General features: G+C 44.4%; 1 protein-coding gene across 2 annotated transcripts in view; it reads right to left on the bottom strand.

The window, feature by feature from the left end:
* ECT2 (epithelial cell transforming 2) overlaps positions 1–26,954 on the bottom strand; it is a 67,475-nt gene extending 40,521 nt beyond the window's left edge. Inside the window, exons 1-8 of one of the 2 annotated variants that reach the window (XM_029073892.1) lie at positions 26,895–26,954; positions 15,832–15,990; positions 11,679–11,758; positions 11,492–11,584; positions 9,975–10,157; positions 5,418–5,507; positions 4,644–4,751; positions 1,565–1,638 (exon numbers count right to left, since the gene is read on the bottom strand). In XM_029073892.1, the coding sequence (XP_028929725.1) occupies positions 1,565–1,638; positions 4,644–4,751; positions 5,418–5,507; positions 9,975–10,157; positions 11,492–11,584; positions 11,679–11,758; positions 15,832–15,961 (758 nt within the window). In that variant the 5' untranslated portion in view covers positions 15,962–15,990; positions 26,895–26,954. The remainder of the gene's footprint in view (positions 1–1,564; positions 1,639–4,643; positions 4,752–5,417; positions 5,508–9,974; positions 10,158–11,491; positions 11,585–11,678; positions 11,759–15,831; positions 15,991–26,894) is intronic. The other variant, XM_039913108.1, reaches the window with a different exon arrangement.
* Positions 26,955–27,228: the final 274 nt, after the last annotated feature.

Raw genomic sequence — 27,228 nt, 5'->3', positions numbered from 1 at the left:
AAACCACACTCTCAACCAGTTTGATTTTTTTTAACCTACTTGAACTTTAGGTTAAAAAATGGATAGTAGTAGAATGTTAACTTCCAATTAACCAGTGAAGCTAGGGAAATGAATTCAATTCAATCATACTTATTAAGTGCTTACTATGTGTAGAGCATTGTACAAACATTTGAGTTTAAGTTTAAAATGTATAAAAGCAGACTTTGGGGGGTGGGCTGGTACTTTCTTGCCCCAGGTCCTAGCAACAGAGGCAATATAGGAATAATCATGTTGGTATTTGTTAAGCACTTAGTATGTGCAGAGCACTGTTCTAAGCACTGGGGTAGATACAGGGAAATCAGGTTGTCCCACGTGAGGCTCACAGTCTTCATCCCCATTTTAGAGATGAGATAACTGAGGCACAGAGAAGTTAAGTGACTTGCCCACAGTCACACAGATGACAAGTGGCAGAGCCGGGATTCGAACCCACGACCTCTGACTCCCAAGCCCGAGGTAACTGAGGCACAGAGAAGTTAAGTCACTTGCCCAAAGTCACACAGCCGACAAATGGTGGAGTGGGATTAGAACCCATGAAAAGCAGGGTGGCTCAGTGGAAAGAGCCCGGGCTTGGGAGTCAGAGGTCATGGGTTCGAATCCCAGCTCTGCCACTTGTCATCTGTCTGACTGTGGGCAAGTCACTTAACTTCTCTGTGCCTCAGTTCCCTCATTGGTCAAATGGGGATGAAGACTGTGAGTCTCACGTGGGACAACCTGATGACCCTGTATCTCCCCCAGCACTTAGAACAGTGCTCTGCACATAGTAAGTGCTTAACAAATACCAACATTATTATTATATAGGAAGACACGAGGAAAGTCAATACGAGAACAATGCGGTGTGCCCAGGGGAGGCACAATAAATACAAATTACTACTACTGCATTCTTCTGAAAAGTTATCAGAGAGGAACAAGTATGTTTATTTAATGGCATCTGTTAAGGGCTATGTGCCAGGCACTCTATGTGCTACGGTAGATTCAAATTAATCAGATTGGACACAGTCCATGTCCCCCATGGGGCTCACAGCATTAATCCCCATTTTTCAGATGAAGTAACTGAGGCACAGAGAAGTTAAGTGGCACACCCAAGGTCACACAGCTGTCAAAATTACAGAACCAGGATTAGAACCCAGGCCCTTATAACTCCCAGGCCTGAGCTCTAGCCACTAGATATTTTAATGCTAAGTGATGGTTCTTGGCTATTTCCACTAGCAGAAGGCATTAAATTACAGAGAATCCTGTCTAAAAACTGCTCCCATTTTTTTTTTTCCAGAGGGTCAGTAAGTTTGATCTGCATCATAACTGTCATTGGAATTGAGAGAATTCTGTTAGTCATTTTAAGAAGTGATTAACATTTTAAGAAGGGAAGGTAAAGCAACCGTTTCCCCTTCATAACAATACGAATCAAAATTCCATGTTCCCCCTTCAAAATAGAAATTGCTTACTATCCTCCTGAGGGTTACCCCACAACATTTATCTTTAATTAGACTTCACAGCAACATAGGCTACTTAAGAGTTTGAAAACACCTACTGTTCATTTCTCCTCTCCCAGGCCTTGTAAATCCACTCTGGTTTCATAATTGGAGTGCCCAGACTCACTGCAACCTATAATAAATAAATAATTCAGTAACTGCACCAATTACATGCTCATTATAACTTGCCATATTTGACAGTTAAAAATCATATTTTCAATCTCTTTCCAGAATACCGAGTTGTACACTAAGTTACTTTTCAACTGAATTTCAAACTCCTTTATGTAATTCAAGAAAAGGGTCTAACCAATATGAAAACCATCAAATAAATCTTAAATGTCAGCAGATAAAAAGGGTCATTATAGAAATATGTTCTCTGACCGGAGATGTAAGTTCTGTTCAGAAGGTTCTGACCAGCTGGTCAAACTGACAAGAGACCCCACTTCCAAGGTTAAAAGAACAGAGTGAATTATCTTTCACTACTTTAAAGATCTTGAGGCTTATGGAATGTCAAAGAAGCACCCAAATGATAAAGTCTCTGTATCTCGATCTCGTCTATCTCGACGTTGACCACTCGCCCACATCCTACCTCTGGCCTGGAATGCCCTCCCTCCTCACATCAGACAGATAATTGCTCTCCCCCTCTTCAAAACCTTATTGAAGGCACATATCCTCCAAGAAGGTTTCCCTGTTTAAGCCCTCCTCTCCTCTTCTCCCACTCCCTTCTGCGCCGCTCATACTTGCTCCTTCATTCATCCTCCCCCCCACCCCCACATCACATATCTATGTAGAGAAACAGCGTGGCTCAGTGGAAAGAGCACCGGCTTGGGAGTCAGAGGTCATGGGTTTGAATCCTGGCTCTGCCACTTGTCAGCTGTGTGACCGTGGGCAAGCCACTTTACTTCTCTCTGACTGTTACCTCATCTGTAAAATGGGGATTAAGACTGTGAGCCTCACGTCGGACAACCTGATTATCCTGTATCTACCCCAGTGCTTAGAACAGTGCTCTGCACATAGTAAGCGCTTAAATACCAACATTATTATGTATCTGTATCTATCTGTATTTGATTTATATTAATGTCTGTCTCTCCCTCTAGACTGTGAGCTCATTGTGGGCATGAATGTGTCTGTTGCTATATTGTACTCTCCCAAGCACTTAGAAAATACTAAGTGCTTGGAAAATAGGAAATGCTCAATAAATAAGATTGAATGAATGAATGACAGAGCACCCTCCACTGGGTAACTCTGTACTCATTCGAAAGCATAGAAGGATCAAATTACTTTGTGGCTCAGCAAGAGGGTAATATAAAATCCAGTGTGGTCCCTCCTATTTAGGCCGTGAGTCCCATTTGGGACAGGGATTGTGTCTGATCAGAATATCTACCCCAGAATTTAGTACCTGGCATATAGAAAGCACTTAAATACCACAAGTATTAGGTAACTCAAGAGAACCATCATGGCCTAGTGGAAAGAGCATAGGCCTGGGACTCAGAGGATATGGGTTCTAATCCCAGCTCCACCACTTCTCTGCTCTGTGACCTCAGGCAAGTCACTTCACTTCTCTATGCCTCAGTTACCTCATTTGTAAAATGGGGATTAAGACCGCTAGCTCTTTGTGGCACAGAGACTCTTTCCAATCTGATTATCTTTCATCCACCCCAGCACTTAGTATAGTGCCTGGCACATAAAAAGTGCTTAATAAATACCATAAAAAAGCCAAACTCAAAACAGTACAATTGCTTGAGGTCTGACCTTGCACGCTGAACTGCTAGAGACCTGAATGTGCAAAAATGAGACACCTTGGCAGTCTTTTTGAAGATCAAAAATCATAACCTAGTAATCCCAAGGAGAAAATTTTGAACTCCCCAAAATAATTGCCACTGAAAAACTAATTAAAGTTATCAAAGCCTTAAATTGACTTTCAGAGTTATAAGAAGAACAAAGTTGTAGCTTCCTAAAATCTTAAAACTAAATAGGGCTTTTCAGTTCACATAGTGAATCCAAATTTGAAATAATCACACCTTTCTAATCTGTATCACAACTGAACATCAAATAATCATTTTATACATATTTGTGAAAGTTTAAAGTAAAAATCAGATTCAATTAAATTCCCATTTTTTTTTCCCTCTTAAATGGCATTTGTTAAGCACTTACAATGGGCCAGGCACTAAACCAAGAGCTGGGGTAGGTAGGATAAATACAAGGTTGGACACAGTCCATGTCCCACACGGGGCTCACAATCTTAATCCCCTTTAACAGCTGAGGTAACCGAGGCACAGAAGTTAAGTGATTTACACAAGGTCACCCAGCAGACAAGTGGAGGAGCTTGAATTAGAACCCAGGTCTTGCTTGAATTTATTATATTTTAAGTTATAAATTGCTAGTTTTTCTTCCACTGTAATGTAATGATAAAAGTAATAAACAGACTGAAAGTCTTATTGGGCTGAAAGTGCTGGAAATAAGGCTCCTCAGTGCAGAACTCAATAGTCCAATAGATTGTTCTGTAATCCCAAGTAAACTAACAAATTTATCAAGCATGTTTTGAGTGCTTACCAAGTGTAGAGCACCATACTAAATACTGGGGAGGGTAAAATATAGCACAGTTGGTAGACACAGTCTGCGAGACGGATCTATTAACATCTCAAGAGTTAAGAATCCATTCCTGTTATCCATTTTGCATATATGCCAATGTTAGAATAAATTTAAGACACATTTAGATGCTTTAATAGTTTGAGTATATCGCAATTCCAAGAAAACCCTCTCAGACATTTTAAAGCTTTTATTAGCTTGGCCTAGTGGAAACAGCACTTGGAACAGAGACAGCGTCCAATCCGATTATCTTGTATCTATCTCAGCACTCAGAAGACTTGGGTTCTAATCATAACTCTGTTCTGAGCCTCAGTTTCCTCATCTGTAAAATGGAGATTAAATACCTGTTCTTCCTCCTAAGACTGAGCCCCACTTGACAGAGGGACTGTGTCCAATCTGATTACCTTGCATTTATCCAGGTGTTCAGAACAGTACTTAACTCACATCATTACATTCTAGTTTCCTCCTTGAAAATTTTAATGTAGCAAAGTAATTAGCTACTTTCTGAATCTAATGCAGAAATGCTTTAAAATACCACAGTGTACATACTCTGAATTTGTCTCCTTGGGTACAACTTGCCACTAGATGTGTGACTTTGGAATTGAAATCTTTCCGAATTACTCCTCCCATGTGATGGACCAATGTCACCAGCCTGACCTGAAGATTCAAGTCAGTGCAATTTAGAAATCACATTACCAGTATACAGGAACAAAAGTGAACTTAAATATTAATTCATCTTATTCACTTTTTCACAAATACCATCATATTGCAGGAGAGTCATTTTTAAAAGTAATTCTAATGTTTCTTTTACCACCTTGACAATCGATTACAAATATTCAGTAGAGTTCCAGAAAATAAAATGTAAAAATGGCATTACATAAACTCTTCATTACTATTTGCGTTTTCCTAGTGAAACTATTTTATAGACCAACCTTTTTAATTCAGGTAATTACTCCTGATGCTACAAAGAAAAATGGCTGCTCCTTGATTTCAGTGCTTACACTGAGGTAAACCAGGGCCAGAAAATTGAGGATACCAATTTCTAAAGCTTCTAGAAACAACCAATTGAAGAGAATTAATGGAATTAATCAATAGAATTTGCAGACTCCAGTTCTTACATTGTGGTTAGAAATGTATTTTTCCTTAAATGTAATGTTTTATAGCTGCTACATAATTGCCTTTTTAAAAAGCTGACAAGTCAATAATGTTTTCATCAAAATGGTGTGATCTAACACTCTTCAAAGACTTGAGATTTGAAATGTTTAACAAAAACATCTAAAAATATTAAGAAAAATTTAATACAGCCTTTTCCAAATTACTTACCAGTTCTTCTTTCTTCCTGAATCCAGTGAAGCAGAGAACAAGATTTAGCATACTACCACAGAAGAGTGGACGACACGAATATGGCAGAGCCTACAAGAAGAAAAAATAATATTTAAGAAACATTGTATAGTTTTTCCTAGGCAAGAGACAATACTTGCCCCATATTGAAGAATACAAACACACACACACAATCAACACAAGTAGACCACCCTTTACTGAATTTGGTCGTCATCTTAGTTTGGAGGTTATTTTAGACTATGCTTTATTTCCCTGATTCTTCTCAAGTAATTCACAGGCAAAACATGGCCAAACTGCATGACTTAATCAGATCCTCTTCTTGGTCCTGACAGTCATGAAGCAGCATGGCTTAGTGGAAAGAGCCTGGACTTGGGAGTCAGAGGTCGTGGGTTCTAATCCCTGCTCTGCCACTTGTCTGCTGTGTGACCTTGGACAAGTCACATCACTTCACTGTGCCTCGGTTTCCTCATCTGGAGAATGGGGACGAAGACTGTAATATGGGACAACCTGATTACCTTGTATCCACCAGAGCACTTAGAGCCATGCTTGGTGCAAAGTAAGCACTTAAATACCACCATTATGATCGTATTGACACCTACTTGCTTTGTTTTGTTGTCTGTCTCCCCCGTTTCGACTGTGAGCCCGTTGTTGGGCAGGGACTGTCTCTCTCTGTTGCCAAATTGTACATACTAAGCGCTTAGTACAGTGCTCTGCATGTAGCAAGTGCTCAATAAATATGATTGAATGAATGAACATCAGGGACCGTAAATATTGTCTGGCAAACCCTATCTTTCAGTGTTCTCTCTTGTAATCTCCACCCATTTGTGTTACTAATTAAATCCCCACTTTAATCGTGTCTGGTTTAATAATAATAATTATGGCATTTGTTAAGTGCTTACCGTGTGCTGTTCTAAGTTCTGGGGTGGTAACAAGCAAATCCGGTCGGACATAGTTCCTGTCCCACGTGGGGCTCACAGTCTCAATCCCCATTTTACAGATGAGGTATCTGAGGCACAGAGAAGTGAAGTGACTTGCCCAAGTTCACACAGCAAACAAGTGGCAGAGCCAGAGTAGAACCCATCACCTTTGAACTCCCAGGCTCGGAGTCCAGCTGCTTCTCCAGTTGGGAGAACTAGGCCATGCTGCTTTGGGAGTTGGGATCAATCATGGACCCTAGGAGATACATAGCACTATCCACCAGGTCCTGGTGGAAGTTTTTGGCTCAGTGGAAAAAGCCCAGGCTTGAGAGTCAGAGGTCATGGGTTCTAATCTCAACTCATTCATTCAGTCAATAGTATTTATTGAGCACTTATTATGTGCAGAGCACTGTACTAAGCGCTTGGAATGAACAAGTCGGCAACAGATAGAGACAATCCCTACCGTTTGACGGGTTTACAGTCTAATCGGGGGAGACGGACAGACAAGAACAATGGCAATAAATAAAGACAAGGGGAAGAACATCTGTAAGTCATCTCACTTCTCTGTGCCTCAGCTACCTCATCTGTAAAATGGGGATTAAGACTGTGAGCCCCACCTGGGACAAGGTGATCACCTTGTATCCCCCCCAGAGCTTAGAACAGTGCTTTGCACATAGTAACCGTTTAACAAATACCATCATTACTATTATTATTAATTCATTCATTCAGTCGTATTTATTGAGCATTTACTCTGTGCAGAGCACTGTACTAAGAGCTTCGAAAGTACAATTCAGCAACAAATAGAGACAATCCCTAATCCCATTTAATCCTATTTCCACCTTGGATAATTTCCAACATAACATTGTTTGTAATTTTAGCCTGAGTTCAGGGGTAAACAGCAAAGCAAGCTCCAAATTCAATGCAAGAAATCTTTGGTAGTCTAATGTTTTGCCACACAACTTAGTATAGTGCCTTAGTAACAGTGAAAGTGGTAAAATTAATATTGAATAAATGATACAACCTCGCTCAACTCCAATCCACTAAAAAACAGCAGCAAGAAGCATGTCTATCAAGTCTACTCTGGCTGCCTGGCACCATTGCATCATATTAAATTTTTTTTTACCAAGGGCTTCAAGTTACAAAAGCACATATTCATTCAATCCTATTTATTGAGTGCTTACTGTGTGCAGAGCACTGTACTCAGTGCTTGGAAAGTACAATTCAGCAACAGAGACAATCCCGGCCCACAACGGGCTCACAGTCTAGAAGGGAGGAGACAGACTTCAAAACAAGTAAACAGGCATCAGTAGCATCAATAAATAAATAGATCTTAACCCCTCACTGGGTGTGGAGAAACAGCGGGGCTCAGTGGAAAGAGCCTGGGCTTGGGAGTCAGAGGTCATGGGTTCTAATGCCAGCTATGCCTCTTGTCAGCTGTGTGACTGTGGGCAAGTAACTTCACTTCTCTGGGCCTCAGTTACCTCATCTGTAAAATGGGGATTAACTGTGAGCCTCACGTGGGACAACCTGATGACCCTGTATCTACCCTAAAGCTTAGAACAGTGCTCTGTACACAGTAAGTGTTTAACAAATACCAAATAATACCAATATTATTACCTTCTCTCCTCTGCTTTATCAAAACATAGCCCTGTCTCCTTCAAAAGGATTAATAAAAAACACACTCTCTTTAGGAATCCTTCTCAAATAAAGTCCACGCTATCCTGGTTATATGGCTTATTCTATAATTTATGGTCTCTTAACTCCAAGACCCCACCACATACAGTCGAGAAGCAGCGTGACAGTGGAAAGAGCAAAGGCTTGGGAGTCAGAGGACATGGGTTCTAATATCAGCTCTGCCACTTGTCAGCTGTGTGACCTTGGGCAAGTCACAACTTCTCTGTGCCTCAGTTACCTCATCTGTAAAATGGGGATTAAAAGTGTGAGCCCCACGTGGGACAACCTGATTATCCAGTATCTACCCCAGTGCTTAGAACGGTGCTTGGCACAGAGTAAGCCCTTAACAAATACCAGCATTATTATTATTATTGTTTGTCAATTCCCAATACACTGTAAACTCTGGGTAAATAATGCAGCAAATCTTGTTCTTCCTCATTTTGTAATTATAGTGCTCTGAACAATCAATTGCATTTACTGAGTTTACTGTGTGAAGAGCACTGTACTAAGCACTTGGGAGAGTACAAGATAACCAAAACGGGCAGATACGTTCCCTGCCCACAGTGTTTCCAGACTAGAGGGGGAGACAGTCATTAATAAGTAAATTACGGATATAAAAATAAGTGCTGTGGGGAAGAGGGAGGGGTGAATAAAGGGTGCAAATTCAAGTGCAAGGGTGATGCAGAAGGGAGAGAGAGAGAGAGAGTAGAGAAATGAGGGCTTAATCAGGGAAGACCTCTTGGTGATGTGATTTTAATGAGGTTTTGAAGGTGGAGAAAGTGATGGCCTGTTCAGTATAAAGAGGGAGGCAGTTCCAGGCCAGAGGGAGGACGGGAGCAAGAGGTTGGCACGAGACTGAAGCCCATAAGCTCGTTGTGCGCTGGAAACATGTCTACCAACTCTGTTGTACCGCACTCTCCCAAGCACTTAATACAGTGCTCTGCACACAGAAAACCTCAATATGAAATTGGGGAATTACAAAAGTTTATCCTTAAAGAAGATACTCAGGTTTCTTTTTATAAATTATTTCTTCTTTTGAATCATCTAACAACTGTACTTGCTAAGAGATGGAATTGAACAAGATGCTAAGGAAAAAAGTCTTCACTAAAAGTTGGAGAAATTACAAAACTAAAATGTCAACTTAATTTAAGCATCTTTTTTTCAGTTGCAGATTTATGTTCTTTAATATATTTTTCACATTTTCTCTAGAATGCTAGAAAAGTTGAAAGGACATTATCAGTTCGGTTTGTTCAAGACTTAGTACCATGGTCATTAGACAGTTTAGATCTATTTCAGTCAATTGATCAAACGATCAATATTACTTATTGATCACAATTGTGTTCAGAGCATCAGTGCTCAAGAAAGTACAACAGAGTTAATAAAGATGATCCCAGATCTAAAGGGAGTTTACAATCAGTATGCGGGGAGAAGATGAAAGACAATTTGCAGGTAAGAGGAAGAATGACGTATATAACACATGCTTTGGGAGTTGTGAGTATACAAATGTACAGGTGGCACAGAGGTACTGAAGTGCCAGTTGCAGGAAGGGGGAAGATTTAAACCAGAAAAAGGAGAAATGAATTGGAAAGGCCTTCTGGAGATGTGATTTGAGAAGGAATTTGAAGATGAGGAGAGCTATGGTCTGTTATATGCATGGGGGGAAAGAATTCAAGCAAGGAAGGCCACAAACAAAAGGGAGCGGGAGAGAGGTTAAGTTAGCTTGGGGTTGACGAATCAGGATGCAGTGGGAGGACAGTGAATGATTGAATACTTTAAAGCAAGGGAAATATGTGCAGAATGATGTTTTAGAAAAATGACTCAGGCAATATAGTAAAATAAGGATGGGAGAAGGGAGACCTTTTCTCTTTGACTGGGGTTCAGAGTTACTGGAGTTGAGACCAAAAAGTTAGAAAAACATGAAATTCTTGAAATGAAAATTATTTCTTACCTCTCCTTTTTGTGCACAGTTCAGTATGATTGGTGGTCCAAGAACTCTACAGTCAGCTTTGTACAAGTCATTAAAGACAGAATCCTGGAAATCTTTGACCACAAATATATTCTCAAATTCTGGAGAATCAGCATCTTCAAGCTCCTTTACTGTTTCCGCCTTTATAAAGGGCATTTTAATTTCCTTGATTTTTATGAAAAGGATAAGTCATTAATCATATCATAGTCAATAGACTACAGAAAGTGTCTCAAATTAATGAAAATGCTTACTAATTCGATTTTATAGTATTCCATATTACCAGCACACTACATTTTACAGCTTCACTCTGGTAAATCTCATTAGCTTCTTTCTGAGAAAGTATGCTTCAAGATCACCTCATTAGACAAATTTAGTCTTACTTCTTGCACTTCAGGAATCAAATTAATGACCAAAAATACAGTCCAGAAGATTTCCACTGATCCAATTTGGAATAATGTTATTTAGAGAAGCAGCGTGGCTCAGTGGAAAGAGCACGGGCTTGGGAGTCAGAGGTCATGAGTTCGAATCCCAGCTCTGCCACTTGACAGCTGTGTGACTGTGGGCAAGTCACTTAACTTCTCTGTGCCTCAGTTACCTCATCTGTAAATGGGGATTAACTGTAAGCCTCACATGGGACAACCTGATTACCCTTTATCTACCCCAGCGCTTAGAACAGTGCTCGGCTCATAGTAAGCGCTTAACAAATACCAACATTATTATTATTAGAAAGGTTTTAAACTATTTCAAACAATTTTAAAGTCAATAGTTATAACACAGAGGTTTTGAACAATCCTGTGTAAAATTTTATAAATCTGATAAGTTTTCAAATAGGGAATATAATCCTCTATAGCCTCTGAAAGAAGAATGACAATACAGAATTATCTCTTCCCAAAAACAGTCCTATATAAACAGCTCAATTCAACTTCTTTCCTGAAGTACAAGTAAAATACATATAATACTTAATATTAATCAGGAGCGATTAGGTGCTTTTTCATCATTTTAACATTATGAAGGACAATAAAAGCATTGTGGAGTATATGTACAACAACTTCAAAAATATCGATCTGTCCAATTCATTACTATACAATTAACAGCCATCAGTTAAAAAAAGGAAGAACGGGAAACTTAAAAATCATTATTTACTTTTACAACAAAGATTAAAAGTTTTAGTGATAAATTAAAATGCATGATGGACACGCAAGTTCAATGAGAGCAATGATATTGAAATGTACTATTAGAACAGTCCAAATTAAGGATATCAAATTACTTCGAGTACTTCCTTAATGTTGTACTAGAAATTCTTGTTTAAGGCTTCAGAAGCAGCCAGTTACCAAAGTGGATTAAAAAGTATGCACTGCACACTTTCTACTCAGCAAACTTTAAAATGCATCCACATGCACCTTTTGTGCCTCTATTAGATCTAATTGTAATAAATAGAAATTAGAGAGTGCAATCAAGGGAAGTGCAGCATGCCGCATGCAATCAGATGCTTGACGTACCATTTTAATAATACTTTTTACTAATTTTTCATCCGATTTTCCAGGACAACTTTCTTTTATCTTTATAACTGGGACTTCCATTATTCTAATGGTCTGTGGAAGAAAGACTCGGGTATGAGATTTAAAAGCACTCAAAACTATTTAGCACACTGATTGCCAAAAATGGAGGTCACATTAAATTGCATACCTTCAAGGCTTTTATAAGTTCTTCTTGCTTTCCAGCTTCTTGGACCAAAATCACCCTGGTTTCAATCTGTGGCATTTCTTCTGAAAAGTTTAAAAGTGATTTAGGGCATTTCCAAAATTGAATGACACAAGTCTTTGTTTTGGGGGGGAAGGGAGCTACAATTAACACTATTAATAAAGTAAAAGCAACTAAGCTATTCTGGATTTAGTCATTCTATCGTATTTATTGAGCGATTAATGTGTGCAGAGCACTGTACTAAGCACTTGGAAAGTACAATTCAGCAAGAGAGACAATCCCTACCCAACATCGGACTCAGAGTCTAGAAGTTACTAAACAGGTTATGCCGAGGAGTGCAGTTCTCAGTACATTAACCAACCTTGGCTTCACTGACTCCAACCTCTCCTGGTTCTCCTCCTCTCTCTCTGGCCATTCATTCTCAGTCTCCTTCGTGGGTTTCTCCTCCCCTTCCCATCCACTAACTGTAGGGATCCCTCATGGTTCAGTTCTTGGTCCCCTTCTATTCTCCATCTAAACTCACTCCCTTGGAGAAGTCATTCGTTCCCACTGCTTCAACTGTCATCTCTATGCGGATGACACCCAAGTCTCTAACTCCTCCCCTCTTCACTCTCCCTCCCTCCAGGCTCTCATCTCCTCCTGCCTTTAGGATGTTTCTATTTGGATGCCCTCCCGCCACCTCAAACTCAATATGTCCAAGACAGAGGTTCTTATCTTCCCTCCCAAGTCCTGTCCTCTCCCAAACTTTCCCATCACTGTGGACGGCACAACCATCCTTCCCATCTCACAAGCCCACAACCTTAGTGTCATCCTTGACTCTGCTCTCTCATTCACCCCACATATCCAATCCGTCACCAAATCCTGCTGGTCTCACCTTCACAACAGCGCCAAGAAGGTGCCCTTTCCTCTCCATCCAAACCACTACCACGTTAGTACACTCATCCTATCCCGCCTGGATTACTGCATCACCCTCCTTTCTGATCTCCCAACCTCCTGCCTCTCCCCACTTCAGTCCATATTTCACTCTGTTGCCCAGATTATCTTTCTACAGAAACATTCTGGGCATGTCACGCCTCTCCTCATAAATCTCTAGTAGTTGCCTATCAACCTCGTATCAAATAAAAACTCCTCACCATTGGCTTCAAAGCTGTCCATCGCCTTGCCCCTTCTTACCTGACCTCCCCTCTCTCTTCTACATCTCAGCCCGCACACTCCGCTCCTCTGCTGCTAATCTTCTCACTGTGCCTCATTCTCACCTGTCCCACCATTGACCCCTGGCCCACGTCCTACCTTTGGCCTGGAATGCCCTCCCTCCTCAAATCCACCAATCACTCTTCCCCCCTTCAAAGCCCTATTGAAGGCTCACCTCCTCCAAGAGGCCTTCCCAGTCTAAACTCCCCTTTTCCTCAGCTCCCCCTCCCTTCCATGTCGCTTCGATTCACTCCCTTTGCCCTCTCCCTGGCCCCACAGCACTTTTGTAAATGTATACATTTTTAATTCTATTTATGTTGATGCCTGTTTACTTGTTTTGATGTGTATATATATCAATAATTCTATTTATTTATATTGTTGCCTGTTGACTTGTTTTGATGTCTGCCTCTGCCCTTCTAAACTGCAAGCCTGGTGTGGGCAGGAATTATCTCTCTCTATTGCTGAACTGTACTTTCCAAGAGCTTAGTACAGTGCTCTGCACTCAGTAAGCGCTTAATAAATATGATTGAATAAATGAATGAATGAATGAATGAATATAGCTGAAAAAAACCAAAGACTTTATAAATTGTAAAGGGCTTTTAAGTCAAATTTACAGCTGGGGAAAAATTGCACAAAGTTCCATAGAATCAGTTTCGTTTGGCTGGCTTAAGATGTAAACTCCTTGTGGGCTGGGATCATGTTTACCAACTCTACTTTATTACATGCTCCCAAGCCTTAATACAGTGCTCTGCACACAGTAAGTGCTTCAATGCATACCACTGATTTAATGGAGGAGCTGCTTTAACATCTTGTGGTCAGAAATCACCACTGTATTCCACTGTCTCAGGTCCTTAGTACAGTCCTCTGCGTTCAATAAGCACTAAATAAATACGATTAATTGAATACCACTGATTGATCCAAATCAATTACTTCCATTATTTAAAAAAAAAATGTTAAATGATTCACCTGCTGATGCCTCTGGAGGTAGGAATATTCATGAAATAAATGTTCTGAATGATACACAGTTGAGATATGGTTGTGAAAAATCTACTTTACTGTAGCGAGGCCAAGGGCTGATAGCAGGTTAGCTTGGAAACATGGGAATGTGAGGATATTTTCATGTATTTTTGCCTTAATTTTAGGGGAATATTTAAGATCAGGTGGAACGACTCACCAAGTCATCACTTCAAGTTACCCAATCTAGCACTGCACTCACAGTGTAACGCACCACAGAAATGTGGTTAGGTTAGTCCCCATTTCCTTCCTCCCAACTCCAGTGTCACACAACAGTCCATATTCTACCCGCCCCAAACGGCTGCACTGAGCTCAAGAAATAACCCCAAGTGATTCTTTTCATCAATTTTCTGTCCCTTAAAGTGACTCCTTGCTCAAACCCATCTCTAGCCTGGAACAATTTTCCCCTCCAAATCAGCCTGACTACAGTTTTCCCTAATTCCAAAGTCCTCCTAAAATCCCACCTCCTCCAGGAAATCTTTCCGGTTTGGTGTACCAGTAAATGTACATGTATGAAATTAAAAGTGTTGCAAATTAACACTGTTAGCTATTTGGGTTATTTGTTAAGAGCTAACCATGTGGCGAGCACTGTATTAAATGCTGGTGTAGGAACAAGACATTCGTCCCAATTTCCATGGGCTTCAGTCTTAAGTAGGAAGGAGAACAAATACTTTCACTTTACAGATGAGGAAACTGAGGCACAGATTTTCCCATGGTCACACAGCAGGCAAGTGGTAGAACTGGGACTTTGTTCTTCTCAATAGCCCACTGGCTTTGTTAAAGCCTAGCTCTCCCTCCTCCTGCCACTATTTCTTGGGGAAGCAGCGTGGCTCAGTGGAAAGAGCCTGGGCTTCGGAATCAGAGGTCATGGGTTCGACTCCCGGCTCTGCCACTTGTCAGCTGTGTGATTGTGGGCAAGTCACTTAACTTCTCTGTGCCTCAGTTACCTCATCTGTAAAATGGGGATTAACTGTGAGCCTCACGTGGAACGACTTGATTACCCTGTATCTGCCCCAGTACTTACAACAGTGCTCTGCACACAGTAAGCGCTTAATACCAAAATTATTTCTTTCATTCTTTCACTCAATCGTATTTATTGAGCACTTCCTGTATGCAGAGCACTGTACTAAATGCTTGGAAAGTATAATTTGGCAACAGAGACAATCCCTACCCAACAACAGGCTCACAGTCTAGAAATTATCAATGTTCTATCTCCCCCATTAAGTTATAAGCACTATGAAAGCAGAGAATGTTTTTCTTGCTTCTGTTATACTTGCACATTGACTTAATGCAGTTTTAGAATTGTGGGGAGGGAAAGTATCTGTGTATTGATATAGAGTACTCTCCCAAGTGCTTAGTACAGTGCTCTGCACACAGTACAAGCTCAATGAAGACGACTGACTGCTTTGCACTCAGTAGGCTACTACCAGTTAACTCATCTCCCTATTTTGTTGTGCCCATCATTTGTCAAGTACAAAACTCAAGATGTTTGGTAAAGATCACCCATAAGATCCTGCCTTTAAAAGAACTAAGCAGCATGCTCAAGTGGACGGAGCCCAGGCCTGGGAATCAGAAGGTCGTGGGTTCTAATCCCCAGCTCCGCCACTTGTCTGCTGTGTGACCTCAAGCAAGTCATTAACTTCTCTGTGCCTCAGTTCCCTCTAAAATGGGGATTGAGAGTGTGAGTCCTATGTGAGACGGGGACTATATCCACCTGATTTACCTTGTATCTACCCCGGTGCTTAGAACGGAGCTTGGCACATAGTAAGCCGATTTGTACATTCCAAGCGCTTAGTACAGTGCTCTGCACATAGTAAGCGCTCAATAAATACTATTGAATGAATGAATAAGTGCTTAACAAATACCGTAAGTATTATCATTACTGTAATTTTCACTTTAAAAACATCTACAGCTGAACAAGTGCTACAGTTACCTTCAACACCCAAGGCAGGTTCAATAAACGAGCTTTCCTTAGTAGTTTCTGTAATTCTGGAATCAAAAATGGAAGTGTCTGCCAAAAAACTCCTTCCAGCAGTGGATATTAAATCACTGTTGTCCGCCATATCTGATCGTGTACAGACTTCTCTGTCAGCTGCAGGAATAATATTTGAATTAAAAATATATTTAAACAGCCAAAAAAAGTCCATTTTTGTGATAAAATAATCATTAGACTTCACAACCCCAAGTGTCACAATATTACTCTAGTCATGATATTGTGCAATTTACCTCCTCGTTCTGCCCATGTCTTTGACTCAAATACCTCCCAGTGGTTACTCATCTGCAGCCAGCGGAAACCCCTCACCGTTGCTTTCATTCATTCAACTGTATTTCTTGAGCACTTACTGTGTGCAGAGCACTGTACCAAGCGCTTGGGAGAGCACAAATGTAAGAATAAACAGACACACTCCCTACCGACAATGAGTTTACAGTCTGGAAGGAGAAATATAATAATGGAAGGCTTAAAGGCCTTCAAATCAGCTCTCTCCCGCCATGTACCTCCAACCCAACCTGCAAACTTTACTCTTCTAATAACGACCTACCCACTATCCTCACTCTCCTCTTTCTCACCATCAACCTCATGTTCACATCACCCCCTTGGAAGCTCTTACTTTCAACAGTTCACTGCTCTCCCCATCTTCAAAACAAACAAAAAAGGTCAGAGTCCCTCCTGGAAGCCTTCCCTAGTGATTCTCTCACCACCAAATCCCATTTTAAGCATGGTCTAGTGGATAGAGCACAGGCTTGGGAGTCGGAAGGAGCAGAGTTCTAATTCGGGCTCCACCACTTGTCTGCTGTGTGACCTGGGGCAAGTCACTTAACTTCTCTGGGCCTCAGTTATCTTATCTGGAAAATGGGAATTAAGAGTGCGAGCCCCCTGGGGCACAGGGACTGTGTCCAACCTGATTAACTTGTACCTGCTCCAGTACTTAGAACAGTACTTGGCATATTGTAAGTGCTGTACAAGTAACATAATAATAATTATTATAGTTAGAAGCAGTGTGGCCTAGTGAATAGAAAATGGGCCTGGGAGTCAGAAGGACCTGTGTTCTAGTTCCGGCTCCACCACTTATCTGCTGTGTGACCTGGGAAAGTCCCTTCACTTCTCTGCGCCTCAGTTATCTCATCTGCAAATGGAGATTAAGACTGGGAGCCTCATGCGGGATAAGGACCGTGTCCAACCCGATTACCTTGTATCTACCCCAGTGCTTAGAACGGTGTTTTGCACATAATAATCTCTTAAAAAAAATCATTATTTTGCTTCGCTCCTGCATTACTTATGCACTGAGTCTGTACCCGCTAAGCACTCAGGAATGCACCCCGCCTCCATAGCGCTTAAGTACCTTTCCTTATACTCTGTGGCTTCCCCTTTGCCTATAATTTAACATTGTTTTCCCCACTCCACTGTGAGCTCCTCTGAGTGCAAGGATAATGTCTATTTACTCTATTACACTCTCCTAAGTGCTCTGCATCATCAGTGATAAGTATTGAGTGCTTACTGTGGGAGGACAACGTACTCAGTTCTCTGCATAGCTTCTTCTCCAATCCAGAGCGCAACGCGCAAAGTCCCTGCCTTGCCCGTTACAGCGTGTCAGAAGGGAAGTGGGTCTCCCCTTAGGAAGCAGCCGACTGAGAGGAAAAGCCCAGAAGCCAGGGTTTCCTCGTCTCAATCCTCCACCTGCAGTAAAGTGAGTAACCGTGGATTCCCCGCCTCCTCGGCGCTCAAATACTACTGATTGACTTAGTTCTTGTGCTTTTGTCTTGAAAAATCAATCAATAATACATGAGGGCCTATATTCAGGAGCACTTTACCAAGCAGTTGGGCGACTATCCTAGATTTAGATGGAGAAACCCCTGCCCTGTACGTGTGGGGGAAGACAGATACTGAAATTATTTACATAGGAGGAAAGTTACGAGGAAGTGTATGAGTCAGTACTAAGCACTTTTGAGCACTTACTCGTTGCCAAGCACTGCAATAATATCAATAGTCATTAAGGTATTTGTTAAAAGTTTACTAAGTGCCAAGCCCTGTTCTAAGCACTGACTACAAAGCGCTTGGGAGAGTACAATACATCAGAGTTGGTAGAAACATTCTCTGCCTACAGTGGCATATGTACACAAGTGATTAGTTGGCAGGAAACTGCTGAAATGGCAGGACGCAAAGGGATACAAGCTGGGCTGAAGAGAAATTAATTTGGGATGCCTTCCTGGAAATGTGATTTCAGAAAGGCTTAAAAGACAGGAGGGCACTAAATAGCATCCTTTTCCCTATTAGAGAAGCAGCGTGGCTCAGTGGAAAGAGCACGGGCTTGGGAGTCAGAGGTCATGAGTTTGAATCCCAGCTCTGCCACTTGTCAGCTGTGTGACTGTGGGCAAGTCACTTTACTTCTCCGTGCCTCAGTTCCCTCATCTGGAAAATGGGGATGAAGACTGTGAGCCCCACGTGGGACAACCTGATTCCCCTGTGTCTACCCCAGCGCTTAGAACAGTGCTCTGCATATAGTAAGCGCTTAACAAATACCAACGTCATTATTATTATTAGCAACCTGCTTTACCACGTTAAACCAAGCACTCATCTTAGCCTACCTTGATTACTGTAACAGCGTCCTGGCTGACCTCCCTGCCTCCTGTCTCTCCCCACCCCAGTCCATACTTCACTCGGCTTGCGGATCGCTTTTCTACAAAAACGTTGAGGCCATGTTTCCCCACTCCTCAATAACCTCCGGTGGCTGTGCATCCACCTCCGCAAACTGAAACTCCTTCCCATCTGCTTTAAAGCAGTCCATCACCTTGCCCCCTCCCACCTCACCTTGCTACTCTCCTACTGTGCAACCCAGCCCGCACACTTCGCTCCTCTATTGCTAACCTTCTCACTGTTCCTCAATCTCGTCTATCTCGTGGTCAACCTCTTACCCACATCCTGCCTTTGGTCTGGAATATATCCGACAATGACTCTTCCCCATTTTCAAAGCCTTATTGAATGCACGACATCTCCAAGAGGCCCTCTTTTCCTTTTCTTCTACTCCCTTCTGCGCCACCCTCACTTGCTCCCTTCATTCAATCCCTCCTCCAGGCCCACAGCACTTACACACATATCTGTAATTTATATTAATGTCTCTCTCCCCACCGCTAGACAGTTTATTGTGGGGAGGGAGTCTGTCTGTTGCATTGTACTCACCCCGTGCTCTGCATACAGTAAGCGCTCAATATGACTGAATGAATGAACTCATCTTTAATAATAATTTTGGGGCCTACTGGATGCAAAGATGGAATGGTTTACTGCTCTTCCTTGAAACCTCCTTGTGGGTAAGGAACATGACTGTTATATTGGATGCTCCCAAGTGCTTAGTATAGTACTCTGTACATTATAACACCCAATCAATGGTATTTAGAGCTTACTGTCTGTATTAAGCACTTGGGAGAGTACAATATAACTAGCACATTCCCTGCTCACAACAAGTTTACAGGATTGATCAACTGGCATCCCAAGGCCCGATAACACCAACCACTAGATTAACCTGTACGATTCCTTAATAACCGTGTTCTTCATAAATTCAAGGGAAAAAGAAAGCGCGGATGTTTCAGTATATTGCATTTTGCCAAAACATTCCCATCCTGTCCATAACGGTTTGAACTGGCATTGTTGATTATGACAGCAACTTTGCTTAACATAAACTAACATGCTTAAATAAACAAATGCATGCTTAAACGTAGGGCACTCTTGACCCCACTCTTGACCCCACTTCCCCCTCCAGTTATCATCCTATCTCCCTACTACCCTTCCTTTCCAAAATCCTAGAACGAGTCGTCTACAATCGATGCCTAGAATTCCTTAACTCCCATTCTCTCCTAGACCCCCTCCGATCTGGCATCCGTCCCCTCCGCTCTACCGAGACTGCTCTCTCTAAGGTCACCCGTGACCTCCTTCTTGCCAAATCCAATGGCTCCTACTCCATTCTGATCCTCCTTGACCTCTCTGCTGCCTTTGACACTGTCGACCATCCCCTCCTCCTCCATACCTTATCTCACCTTGGCTTCACGGACTCTGTCCTCTCCCGGTTCTCCTCTTACCTCTCTGGCCGATCATTCTCGGTCTCCTACGCTGGAGCCTCCTCCCCCTCCCATCCTTTAACTGTTGGAGTTCCTCAAGGGTCGGTTCTTGGCCCTCTTCTGTTCTCCATTTACACTCACTCCCTCGGTGAACTCATCCGCTCTCACGGCTTTGACTACCATCTCTACGCAGATGACACGCAGATCTACATCTCCGCCCCGTCCTCTCCCCCTCCCTTCGGGCTCGCATCTCCTCCCGCCTCCGGGACGTCTCCACCTGGATGTCGGCCCGCCACCTAAAACTCAACATGAGCAAGACTGAGCTCCTCATCTTCCCTCCCAAACCCGGTCCGCTCCCAGACTTCTCTATCACTGTGGATGGCACGACCATCCTTCCCGTCCCGCAGGCCCGCAATCTCAGTGTCATCCTTGACTCGTCCCTCTCGTTCACCCCACACATCCTATCCGTTACCAAGACCTGACGGTTTCACCTCTACAATATCGCCAAGATCCGCCCTTTCCTCTCCACCCAAACGGCTACCTTACTATTACGGGCTCTCGTTATATCCCGGCTAGACTACTGTGTCGGCCTTCTCTCTGACCTCCCTTCCTCCTCTCTCGCCCCGCTCCGGTCTATTCTTCACTCCGCTGCCCGGCTCATCTTCCCGCAGAAACGATCTGGGCATGTCACTCCCCTTCTTAAACAACTCCAGTGGTTGCCTATCGACCTCCGCTCCAAACAAAAACTCCTCACTCTAGGCTTCGAGGCTCTCCATCACCTTGCCCCTTCCTACCTCTCCTCCCTTCTCTCTTTCTACCGCCCACCCCGCACGCTCCGCTCCTCCACCGCCCACCTCCTCACCGTCCCTCGGTCTCGCCTATCCCGCCGTCGACCCCTGGGTCACGTCCTCCCGTGGTCCTGGAACGCCCTCCCTCCTCACCTCCGCCAAACCGATTCTCTTTCCCTCTTCAAAACCCTACTTAAAAATCACCTCCTCCAAGAGGCGTTCCCAGACTGAGCTCCTCGTCCCCCTCTACTCCCTCTGCCATCCCCCCTTTACCTCTCCGCAGCTAAAGTCTCATTTTCCCCTTTTCCCTCTGCTCCTCCACCTCTCCCTTCCCATCCCCACAGCACTGTACTCGTCTACTCAACTGTATATATTTTCGTTACCCTATTTATTTTGTTAATGAATTGTACATCGCCTTGATTCTATTTAGTTGCCATTGTTTTTACGAGATGTTCTTCCCCTTGACACTGTTTAGTGCCATTGTTCTTGTCTGTCCGTCTCCCCCGATTAGACTGTAAGCCCGTCAAACGGCAGGGACCGTCTCTACCTGTTGCCGACTTGTTCATCCCAAGCGCTTAGTACAGTGCTCTGCACATAGTAAGCGCTCAATAAATACTATTGAATGAATGAATGAAAGGGCACGGTATCGATTTAAAATAGCCTATGATAATTACCTACCCACAAACGAGATATACGCGGTGACCGCGATACTACAATTACTTATTAAGGGTGTCCATATTCCTTCTCCTGCTCTAAAAGGTGGCAGCGACCACCCCTAGGGACGAGGGCTCCCAGAAACAACAGAGGCCTCTCCGAAGCATCTTCCCTGCAGGGATGCCTAAAGAAGGGGCTGTCGCCCTCAACGCTAAGTGCCTCCGCCACTTGTCTGCTGTGTGACCTTTCATTCGATAGTATTTACTGAGCGCTTACTATGTGCAGAGCACTGTACTAAGCGCTTGGAATGTACAAATCGGTAACAGATAGAGACAGTCCCTGCCCTTTGACGGGCTTACGGTCTAATCGGGGGAGACGGACAGACAAGAACAATGGCAATAAATAGAATCGAGGGGAAGAACATCTCATTAAAACAATAGCAGATAAATAGAATCAGGGTGATGTACATCTCATTAACAAAATAAATGGGGTAATGAAGATATATACAGTTGAGCGGACGGACCTTGGGCAAGAAACTTCACTTCTCTGTGCCTCAGTTTCCTCATCGGGAAAATGGGGATTAAGACTGAGCCCCCTCCCCACTGCCCCCACTCTCTCCCTCTCTTCTACCCCGTCCCCTCCCCACAGCACTTGTGCATATTTGTATCCATTATTTATTACTCTATTTATTTTACTAATGATGTGTCTATATCTATGATTCTATTTATCTTGATGGCATTGACACCTGACTACTTGTTTTGTTGCGTCTCCCTCGTTTAGACTGTGAGCCCGTTGTTGGGCCGGGATTGTCTCTTATCAGCTGCCAAACTGTACATTCCATGAGCTTAGCACAGTGCTCTGCGCACAGTAAGAGCTCAGTAAATACTAATGAATGAATAACGTCTCTCTCATTCACCCCACACATCCTATCCGTTACCAAGACCTGCCGGTTTCACCTTTACAATATCGCCAAGATCGGCCCTTTCCTCTCCACCCAAACGGCTACCTTTCTGCTACGGGCTCTCCTTATATCCCGGCTAGACTACTGTGTCAGCCTTCTCTCTGACCTCCCTTCCTCCTCTCTCGCCCCGCTCCAGTCTATTCTTCACTCCGCTGCCCGGCTCATCTTCCCGCAGAAACGATCTGGGCCTGTCACTCCCCTTCTTAAACAACTCCAGTGGTTGCCCATCAACCTCCGCTCCAAACAAAAACTCCTCACTCTAGGCTTCGAGGCTCTCCATCACCTTGCCCCTTCCTACCTCTCCTCCCTTCTCTCTTTCTACCACCCACCCCGCACGCTCCGCTCCTCCGCCGCCCACCTCCTCACAGTCCCTCGGTCTCGCCCATCCCGCCGTCGACCCCCGGGCCACATCCTCCCGCGGTCCCGGAACGCCCTCCCTCCTCACCTCCGCCAAACTGATTCTCTTCCCCTCTTCAAAAGCCCACTTAAAACTCACCTCCTCCAAGAGGCCTTCCCAGACTGAGTTCCCCTTCTCCCTCTACTCCCTCTACCGCCCCCCTTCACCTCTCCGCAGCTTAACCCTCTTTCCCCCCTATTTCCCTCTGCTCCTCCACCTCTCCCTTCCAATCCCCACAGCACTGTACTCGTCCGCTCAACTGTATATATTTTCATTACCCTATTTATTTTGTCAATGAGATGTACATCACCTCGATTCTATTTAGTTGCCATTGTTTTTACGAGATGTTCTTCCCCTTGACTCTATATATTGTGCTCAAATGCCACAGTCGATGATGATAATGATGAAGACGGTATATGGAGAAGTCACCTGGTTCTACTCTACTAGCATCTCAATAGGCGCACATCTCCTCCTGCCTCCAGGACGTCTCCACCTGGATGTCGGCCCGCCACCTAAAACTCAACATGAGCGAGACTGAGCTCCTCATCTTCCCTCCCAGACCCGGTCCGCTCCCAGACTTCTCTATCACCGTCGATGGCACGACCGTCCTTCCCGTCTCTCAGGCCCGCAATCTCGGTGTCATCCTTGACTCGTCTCTCTCGTTCACCCCACACATCCTACCCGTTACCGAGACCTGCCGGTTTCACCTCTACGATATCGCCAAGATCCACCCTTTCCTCTCCACCCAAACGGCTACCTTACTGTTACGGGCTCTCGTTATATCCCGGCTAGACTACTGTGTCGGCCTTCTCTCTGACCTCCCTTCCTCCTCTCTCGCCCCGCTCCGGTCTATTCTTCACTCCGCTGCCCGGCTCATCTTCCTGCAGAAACGATCTGGGCATGTCACTCCCCTTCTTAAACAACTCCAGTGGTTGCCCATCGACCTCCGCTCCAAACAAAAACTCCTCACTCTAGGCTTCGAGGCTCTCCATCACCTTGCCCCTTCCTACCTCTCCTCCCTTCTCTCTTTCTACCGCCCACCCCGCACGCTCCGCTCCTCTGCCGCCCACCTCCTCACCGTCCCTCGGTCTCGCCCATCCCGCCGTCGACCTCTGGGTCACGTCCTCCCGCGGTCCCGGAACGCCCTCCCTCCTCACCTCCGCCAAACTGATTCTCTTTCCCTCTTCAAAACCCTACTTAAAACTCTCCTCTTCCAAGAGGCCTTCCCAGACTGAGCTCCTCTTCTCCCTCTACTCCCTCTGCCATCCCCTCTTCACCTCTCCGCAGCTAAACCCTTTTTTTCCCCTTTTCCCTCTGCTCCTCCACCTCTCCCTTCCCATCCCCACAGCACTGTACTCGTCTGCTCAACTGTATATATTTTCGTTATCCCATTTATTTTGTTAATGAATTGTACATCGCCTTGATTCTATTTAGTTGCCATTGTTTTTACGAGATGTTCTTCCCCTTGACTCTATTTATTGCCATTGTTCTTGTCTGTCCATCTCCCCCGATTAGACCGTAAGCCCGTCCAACGGCAGGGACTGTCTCTATCTGTTGCCGACTTGTTCATCCCAAGCGCTTAGTACAGTGCTCTGAACATAGTAAGCGCTCAATGAATACTATTGAATGAATGAATGAATATTGCCATTGTTCTCGTCTGTCCGACTCCCCCGATTAGACCGTGAGCCCGTCAAAGGGCACGGACTGTCTCTATCTGTTGCCGACTTGTTCATTCCAAGCGCTTAGTACAGTGCTCTGCACATAGTAAGTGCTCAATAAATACTATTGAATGAATGAATAAACGAACGAATGGAACAACGTGGTTACCTTCTATCTACCCCAGCACTTCCGCACAGAGTAGGCACTTTACCATCATCATTATTACTAACAATAATAATAACAGACGCATTTCCTGCTCACAACAGGCGTAGAGTCAGGGAGGGGGACGAGTCTCCCTGGGGAAGCTCGTTGGGGGGTGGAGAATGTGTCTGTTTATTGTTGCATTGTCCTCTTCCAAGCGCTTAGTACAGTGCCTGGCACATAGTAAGCACTTAATAATAATAATATGATGGTATTTGCTAATTGCTTACTATGTGCCAGGTACTGTACTAAGCTCTGGATATGATCCCTGTCCCAAGTGGGGCTCAGAGTGTCAATCCCATTTTGCAGATGAGGTCACTGAGGCCCAGAGGAGTGAAGTGACTTACCCAAGGTCACACAGCAGGCAAGTGGCGGAGCCGGGATAAGAAATACCATCCTGATTATTGCTAAGAGACACGTTACGGTCAGGGAGGGGGTAGCTCGTTGGATGGGGGCGGTCGGGGAATGATAATATTGGTATTTGTTAATAATATTGGTATTAAGCGCTTACTATGTGCAGAGCACTGTTCTAAGCGCTGGGGTAAATACAGGGTCATCAGGTTGTCCCACGTGGGGCTCGCAGTCTTCACCCCCATGCTCTGCACATAGTAAGCGCTCAATAAATACTACTGAATGTATCTTACAGATGAGGGAACTGAGGCACAGAGAAGTGAAGTCAATTGAGCCCAGTTGAATTAGCTTCCACAGGCCTATTTCTTAGGAAAGGGATAATAATAATAATAATAATAATAATAGTAATATTATCTGTTAGGCGCTTGTTATGTGCCGAGCACTGTTCTAAGCGGTGGAGTAGATACAGGGTCATCAGGTTAACCGATGTGAGGCTCACAGTCTTCAACCCCATTTTCCAGATAGGGTAACTGAGGCACAGAGAAGCGAAGTGACTTGCCCACAGTCACACAGCTGACAAGTGGCAGAGGTGGGATTCAAACCCATGACCTCTGACTCCCAAGCTTGGGCTCTTTCCCCTGAGCCACGCTGCTTCTCTAATGCATCTGCCGGTTCCACTGCCCTGTCCCCAGCGCTTAGTGCAGTGCTTGGCCCCCCGTAAGGGCTCAGGAAATACAAACGAACGAACGGATGAGCGAATGAGGTCTCATGAGAAGCAGCGTGGCTCAGGGGAAAAAGCCCGGGCTGGGGAGTCCGAGGTCATGGGTTCGAATCCCAGCTCTGCCGCTTGTCTGCTGTGTGACTGTGGGCAAGGCACTTCTCTGGGCCTCAGTGACCTCATCTGCAAAATGGGGATTAACTGTGAGCCTCACATGGGACAACCTGATAACCCTGCATCTCCCCCAGCGCTTAGAACAGTGCTCAGCACATAGAGTGCGCTTAACAAATACCAACATTAATAATAATAACTAAATAATTATTAAATAACAATAATAGCATTATCATTCTCTGGGCCTCAGTGACCTCATCTGTCAAATGGGGATGAAGGCTGTGAGCCTCACGTGGGACAACCTGATGACCCTGCATCTCCCCCAGCGCTTAGAACAGTGTTCTGCACACAGTAAGCGCTTAACAAATACCAACATCATTATTATTATTATTTTCTGGGCCTCAGTGACCTCATCTGTCAAATGGGGGGTGAAGACTGTGAGCCTCACGTGGGACAACCTGATGACCCTGCATCTACCCCAGTGCTTAGAACAGTGCTCGGCCCAAAGTAAGCGCTTAACAAACACCAACATTAATAATAATAAATAATTATTAAACAACAATAATAACATTATCATTCTCTGGGTCTCGTGACCTCATCTGTCAAATGGGGATAAAGACTGTGAGCCTCACGTGGGACAACCTCATTCCCTTGTATCTCCCCCAGCGCTTAGAACTGTGCTCAGCACATAGTAAGCGCTTAACAAATACCAACATTAATAATAATGATAATAAATGGTTATTAAATAACGATAATCACATTATTATTCTCTGGGCCTCAGTTCCCTCATCTGTAAAATGGGGATGAAGATTGGGAGCCTCACGTGGGACAACCCGATGACCCTGCATCTCCCCCAGCGCTTAGAACAGTGCTCTGCACGTAGTAAGCGCTAAACAAATACCAACATTCTTATTATTATTCTCTGGGCTTCAGTGACCTCCTCTGTGAAATGGGGATGAAGACTGGGAGCCTCACGTGGGACAAGCTGATGACCCTGCGTCTCCCCCAGCGCTTAGAACAGTGCTCGGCACATAGGAAGCGCTTAACAAATACCAACATTATTATTATTATTATTACTACTGTCTGAGCCCCGTGCAGCCCCACTCACCTGGTCCGGAGGAGGCCGAGCCCCCGCCCCGCTCAGAACCTTCCCCGGCCGCTGCCGGCCCCGGCCTCCCTCCCGCGCCGCGATTCAAAAAGCGACCGTCCGCCCTAAGCTGGCTCCCCATTGGGCGAGGCGGGGAGGGCCCGGGGGCGGTGCGCCTCCCCATTGGCGGGCGCCGCCGGAGCGGACGGCGGCGAGGCCGACGATTGGACGGCCCCCGAGGCTGCGGTCCGCCCTAAGCGCCGTCGCCATTGGCCGAGGGCGGAGGGCCGGTGGGCGAGCGCCCTCCCCGTTGGTCGGCGCCGCCCGAGCCCGCCTGCCGCTGGCCCGCCCCCCG

Source organism: Ornithorhynchus anatinus, chromosome 1 (assembly GCF_004115215.2).
Source record: "Ornithorhynchus anatinus isolate Pmale09 chromosome 1, mOrnAna1.pri.v4, whole genome shotgun sequence".
Taxonomy (NCBI): Eukaryota; Metazoa; Chordata; class Mammalia; order Monotremata; family Ornithorhynchidae; genus Ornithorhynchus; species Ornithorhynchus anatinus.
Note: the sequence above shows the minus strand (reverse complement) of the source record. Positions and strands in the feature narration are given on the sequence as shown.